Source organism: Myiozetetes cayanensis, unplaced genomic scaffold, assembly GCF_022539395.1.
Source record: "Myiozetetes cayanensis isolate MyiCay16 unplaced genomic scaffold, myiCay2020 scf4, whole genome shotgun sequence".
In the NCBI taxonomy this organism is placed as follows: domain Eukaryota; kingdom Metazoa; phylum Chordata; class Aves; order Passeriformes; family Tyrannidae; genus Myiozetetes; species Myiozetetes cayanensis.
Window position 1 is genome coordinate 39,616,181 of NW_026087631.1, and position 6,749 is coordinate 39,622,929.

Here is a 6,749-nt window from a genome sequence, read left to right on the forward strand (position 1 = left end):
TGTGGCCTCGGTTTCTGTAAACTTCTCTTGCAGCCATTTATTTGTTACACAGTGGACATTCAGAGACTAAGCCTGAGTTTAGATTCCAAACTTTACAAAAGGAGGCTGGAATGACTCCTTACCTTATCTTCCCTCTTAGATGAGGCTCAAAAGAGTGCCAGAAATGAGAATGACTACATATCAAAATTTTCTTCACTAACAGTCAGTTTTGTCCCATTTGATTTTTTTTTTTTTCTCTCACATCAATTGCAGAACAGTAGAAGGTGGAAAAGGGTTACAAGAATCTAGGAATCAACAAGTGGACAATGAAGCTGGACATTTTAGATTAAAAATTCCCATACGGAAAAAAATTGCAAACAAGAGGCACAGATTTAAATGGTGTGTTAATGAGAGCAGGATTTTTCCTAAGTATTTTCAGAATTTTGGACAGCTGCAAACCAAATTAAACAGATTTTGGTTTTATTTTTCCTACCTGGAAAACAGGAAGTGATTGAAAAGGGAGATTTTTACTGTAATAGGCATTTCCCTTTTATTATTTTATTTTGTTTCCATTCTGTTTAATCTATCCTGGGCCATGTCATTCCATGCCTGACAGTACACATGAAGATGTCTTTTATCATCAGCATAGTCTTTATTTCTGTGGTCTGAGAAGAAAAAAAACCTATTTATATAATAAAATAGAGAGTGGAAAATTACAAAACATTTAGTTTAAATTCATTGTTCTTTGTCAAGTTGGTGTATCCCTACCTGATTCGTCATTTTAAGGTTCACTCTGTAAGACATATGTGCATACATTTGTATCTCCTCCAGCTGTGGAAAAGGAATTACTGTCAGAGTAACAAAGCTCAAAACAATCAAGGAATATCTTGCAGTCGTGTTTCAGTGGAGGTATATGTGAAAGCCCAAGAACTGAATGGGTTCCAAGCTGAAGGTTTCAAACAGGACATAGAGTCTAAACCTGAACAGGGCACAAGGGATGGTTGGAAAGACTGATAAGAACAGCAATGTTCTGTTAGTCCATTTCATTACCCAGAGGCCCACTTCAGGATGGGATGCCTTTTGGTGTGCTCTATTGGGCTCTCACATAAGAGATTAATAGCTGTAGTGTGTTGGCACTGTGTTAGCCCTCTCTGACAAATAATGCTTTGGCTTTTCAAGATGCTTAATGTTTTTTTCTAGGTAAGTGGACATCCTAGAGCTTAACGTATCTGGAGTTACTTTTTACAGCAATTCAGTATGAGTATGGTGATTCTTTAAAAATGTAGACTACAATTCAGAGACTAAAAATGTCACTAGAGAAAGACACAAGTTAGATATGCACTGTTGATTTCACAGAATCATAGAATGGTTGAGGTTGGAAGGGATCTCTGGAGGTCACAGGGACATGTAGAGCCAGCTGCCCAGGACTGTGTCATGTGACTTCAGAATATCTCCAAGGATGGAGACCTCACAACCGCCCTGGGCGACCTGTACCAGTGCTTGGTCACCCTCACAGGAAAAAGGTGTCACCTGATGTTCAGAAGGAACCTCCTGTGTTTCAGTTCGTGCCCACTGGCCTAGGTCCTGTCACTGTGTACCACTGGAAAGAACCTGGCTCTGTATTCTTTGCACCCTCCCTTTAGTTATTTGTACACACTGACAAAATCTGCTCTGAGCCTTCTCTTCTTCAGACTGAAGAGTCCCAGCTCTGGGAGCCTTTTCTCATAGGAGAGATGTTTTAGTCCCTATTCTTCTCAAGAACTCCAAACAGCTCTTCTGTTTCCTCTTCTCATGAAAATTATGTCATTGCTAGGAGTCTTTTCAGGGTTGATCTAGCTAAAAAATTAAATTTAAGTCTGTTACTCAAGAAATAACTACTAGTACATGAACTAACAATTCATGTGAGAGCCCTTAAATGTATTTTTTGTTTGATATGGAGTAGACTCTGAAAGAATTTATTTCTTTCCCTTGCTTGCAGAAAGGCTCATGCCAATTATTTCCTAATGTAACCTGCTTAGCAGCTATGCACACAGTAGATGTTTGACATTATGGCTGATGATGATTTAAAAAACAAAACAAAAACAACCAACTGAGGTAGTGTAGTTTGGACAATAGTGCTTGCCAGAAAGGAAGTGAGAGATAGAGGTGGTGGTTTAATGTGCAAGTACTGGGGCAATTGGGCTCATTTGAAGCCTTTCGTGATACTCAGTGGCACGTTAATATGTTCAATAAGCATGTAAAACTTCTGGAATTTTCAACTGCATCTTTTCTTTTGTTTCAGATAGTAAATCTTATAGAAGAAACTGGACATTTTCATATCACAAATACAACCTTTGACTTTGATCTTTGTTCACTGGACAAAACCACAGTCCGTAAACTACAGAGTTACCTGGAAACATCTGGAACCTCCTGAGGATTCAGCATCTGGCTGCATCAAAATACTGCTCTTTAAATGACACATGTAGAATGATGCAGCCAAAACCGAGGGGAAAAAAATGAAGCAATCCTCTTCAGCTTTTATTTTTCCCTAAAGACAGTCATCATCTCTTGATAAGGGAGAAGAAAAGTGACCAGACTCAGAGGACCACTCTTTCTCAAGAAGAAAATGCTCTGGAAGAGTTTGCCTGGATAGCCTTGAAAAACAAACACAGAAAAACAAACAAAAATACTTGTTCTTATTGAATGTGTATGATATCATGTATCTCTCTCTGTGGTGTTCAAGTCCACAAGATGAATGCATGTTCAACACACTGCCTTATTACATAACTGATCTATTTATTACTGCATACATGTATCCTAAAGTCCATGAGTCATTGAGTGACACTACCAGATGTTGCAAGTACTGGGATTCTATGTGTGCTCTTTTGATGCAGTACTTTCACAAGCCTAGTAACCTTATTCATGTTAAAATGCCACTTCTGGCTATCTTTCACTATCAGTTAAAACACTACAGTCTTGATTCCACCTCTGCAGTTCCAGGAAACAAGATACAAACTTAGTGACCAAACAGTGGTTGTATATTTCGTTTCCTGTCTGACACAGTGGGTTGGACCACAGCAAGTTGGACCGCAGCTCCTTGATTCTGTCAACTTAGTAATCTTGACCATGGTAAAAAAAAGGCACCAAATAGTATCATTTGACTTGCTGTCTAGCCTCAGTGAATAAACCAATAGGATTTTGAACAAAAAATGTAATGTATACTGTCATGAATCTGGCAACTTTTGCAGTCTACATTCTTGTATCTGTTGTAATGTTACAAAATTAAATATATATTAGAGTGAAAGCGTTCTGCAGGATCATCATAAAAGAATATACTGGTCCTGTCCTTAAAGAAAATGTTGTAGAAAATTCTTAATTTGGAGCTATTTATTACTATAAATTTCAACACACTTTGCTGCCAGTGTGCGACTCACTTCTACCATAAAACTCTTTGCATAACATTTTTGTTTGCTCATATATTATATGGTCTGCTTAGTTTGTTTTGGGGATTTTTTTTCTGGTTTTGTTTGGTTTTTTACAACTGCTAAATTAAAACTTTTATTTTAAAAGAAATATGTTATACAGTTACATGTTGGAATAAATACATCTATGATATCGTCTGTGTGTGTGTTTATATATACACGTATACTGCACCTGTACATATATATATGTATATATACACACACACACATACATGCATATATGCTTTTTACACTTCCCAGATTTTGGTATCTGTTCAATAACTTGCTTGTGTTTCCAGAAGAACTTCTTGTCTATAAAAATGAATATTCTTTCATACCGTCTACTATTTCTTAAAATCGGAATCTTTTTTCATGCATGATCAAATGAGAGGATGTGTGCTCAGTTTCACATCAATGCTTCATGCTCTCATATTGCTGATGGTTTCTTGATGGAATCATCACTGTTCTATTAGAAATCCAAATTCCTAAAAGAAAAGAGAAGAGAAAAAAATTTAAAAAACACTTCTGGATGCAAAGGTTTATTCAGGTTTACCAGCCTAAAACAATGTATCTTGTTACTGGACAGGCCAGTATGTCGTGTATGCTTATATGCCACATGTAGTCTCTCTGTGTAGAGCTGAACAGTAGTAGCTTTATGACTTACTGTTTCATGTGCACAGTTTGTGCAGCACTGAAAAACTATTGGGGTTATTTCTTATTCAGATAGTAATCTTAATACTGTTTCTTTAAGTCCAAAGAAAATTTTACACTTTACTCTTTTTGAAAGGGCACGATATGTATTGGCTGGGGGGCTTTTTTCTTATTTAAATTGTCGTTTGATCACACTCCGCAGGAAGTCCTTCTAGGCTTCCAAAGAATAAGTGTACTTTTTCAGTAATGTTATGACTCTTATTGATGATTGGCATGAAGCATACTTGAAACGTTATGTTGTTCTTTTAAGTCCATGTCTTAATGTGCAATTGGGGAGGGGTAAAGGAATGGGAGTATAATGCTAACATTACTATTGACAGAAGGCTGGTGATAATGGGGAAGGGAATAGGGGTGCATGTGAAGGGGATAAACTTCAATTTTTATTGATTGTTTTATATGAAAATGTTTAGAAATCTAAAAGCAACCTTAAAAATCTTTGGTCTACCAATGTGTGTTCAACTTTCCTGTCTTTTAGTTATACCAGATGTATATAGAAATTTGTCCATTTTGACTTTTCTAACTAAGTCTTGTGGTAAAGACTCATTGAGTTTCAGAAGGGGATACTTCTAGTACGACTATTGCACTGTTTTTTTAGAAATGGTGAATTGAATCATTTTGTCCTTTAAATATCAGATAAGCTTTATTATACACTGCAAATAGGGGTGGAAGAAAAGAGAGACTGGGAGAATAGGTGTAAAAGGGAGAAGACAGCAATTGCAGTATCAAATCAGTGCTGAATTTCATGCAAACTGTGGATTGTACTTAAACTCTTAAGTTTTCTAATTCACTGGGAGAAAGAACAAAATAGTCTGCAGGTGTCTGTGTGCTGACTTTTTCACAAAATTCTGATAGAAGCGTAGCTACTAAGTTTTGAGTTAAATTTAAAAGTTAACTGTTTTCATCTAATTGTGTATACAGAAACAAAATAAATCCATGTTCACTTAATTTCTGACATTCATATTTCCCTTAAAGATAAAAACAGAAGATACCTTCCCAGACTTTATGAGCATTGATCTTTGGGACAGGTTAAAGTGTTTTGGCAAACATTTTGGAGTTTTACTTAACATCAAGCTATTTGAAACAGTTATATGAGAGAATTTGGATTAATTCATTGCAGTGACTAGGTGGAGTTTAGCAGTTAAGTTCCAATATCTAAAGTAATTTTCAGTGTGAGTCACTGTTACTAGAGCAGTAGCTGTATCCAGTAGCAAAGACAGTTTTCATCTCACAAGTAACTTTCCACCTCAGAAAGTGAATGTCCAATTGGGTAAACAAGGTTTAATTTTTGGTATTTTTTAGAAATCTGAATCTGCTGAGAGGCCTTACAAAAATTTCAGTATCTTTTAGATTTGGAGGCCATCTTAGTCCATGCTAAAGAGAGAGAGCAAGAAAGGAGGGGGTATACACTGAAGTGAAGAGAGTCTTCCAAGGTCAAAGTAAACCCATGCTCAGTCTTTAGCCTTTGGACTGTAGGAAGCAGTTGACCATTTCTCTCTCATCATTGGTCTGGTCTTTTTAGGAAAAGTCTATGCTTTCAATTCAGAAACAAAGTACACAGAGTACAATGCATTTGGAGAGCCCAATATATTTCTGTTAAATTTTCTTTTAGTCTCTGGGAAGGAAATCACAAGTTCTTGGGTTTTGCCTGACCCATTGTTTTTCTTTCCCATTCTCACAGTGAAATAAAGTACTTTCACAATCTGTTTTGAGTCTTTGGTCCTTACTTGGTAACATCTTCCTTTCTTAGAAGCTGTACCAGTATTTTGGGCCTTCTGAATGATCTGTTGATTTAAAGACCCTTTACTTAGTTTGCAAAATTGATGGGAAAGCTGTACAATTGTTTGAAGTGAAAACTGCCCCATTCAGTTTTTGTATGCAGCCATTGCTCCAGACGTTGCTCTGATGGTAGGTTTCACTTCATACCATCTTTGTTCACACACATCATATCCCATCTTTTACCACTTGCAGTTTAATGACAAACTATCTTTTAGCAAACTCTTGTTTCAGTCTATAGAGTCTGTTTTGTGTTTGTTGTAAGTCCATGATTTGCAGAAATTGAGCGTTAAGATGAAAATTTTGTCAGATTTTCATCCACAGTGGAAGCTAGCAGAAACTGCAAAAATAAGCAGTACAAGACATGTTCCAAAGTTTAACAAGTGTGAGGTTGTGTTTCTATGGGCCTAAATAGTTTTCTTAATTGTTAAGCAGTGTACACCAGGAAGCTATTCTGTAAACTATATGAAGGAGCTTTACTTCTGGGCATAAAAGGCTTGCCAACAGATAACAAGGACTAAAACCCATATATCTGCAGTGCTTTTGAGCATGCTTGGGAATTAATCAGTACATTAAAGCTGCTAAACCAATGGCATTTACAAGGCTGGGTCTGTGTCTCGGCAGATAAACTAACATCAGAACACAATCATGTACCTTGCATGTGACTGGGCAGCAAGAAGTGCCACTGACTAGACAGGAAATAGAAGTATTACCACAGTGAGAACAAAGCCTGTGGGGGAGGAATGACAGAAAAAAAGTGTGAAGAAGAGATGCCGTAATACAGCTGCTTTTGTTCGCTACTGTAAAATCTGGTGCAGTTGTTGCTGACTAGAGAGAGAGGGAGAT

The 6,749-nt window shown here is 36.9% G+C and overlaps 1 protein-coding gene across 2 annotated transcripts in view; it reads left to right on the forward strand.

Annotated features, from left to right (window-relative positions):
* The window catches only part of MLLT3 (MLLT3 super elongation complex subunit), a 117,356-nt gene extending 111,475 nt beyond the window's left edge, over window positions 1-5,881 (forward strand). The window contains exon 11 of one of the 2 annotated variants that reach the window (XM_050329206.1): window positions 2,261-5,881. In XM_050329206.1, coding sequence (XP_050185163.1) covers window positions 2,261-2,392 — 132 coding nt within the window. In that variant the 3' untranslated portion in view covers window positions 2,393-5,881. The remainder of the gene's footprint in view (window positions 1-2,260) is intronic. The other variant, XM_050329205.1, reaches the window with a different exon arrangement.
* Window positions 5,882-6,749: the final 868 nt, after the last annotated feature.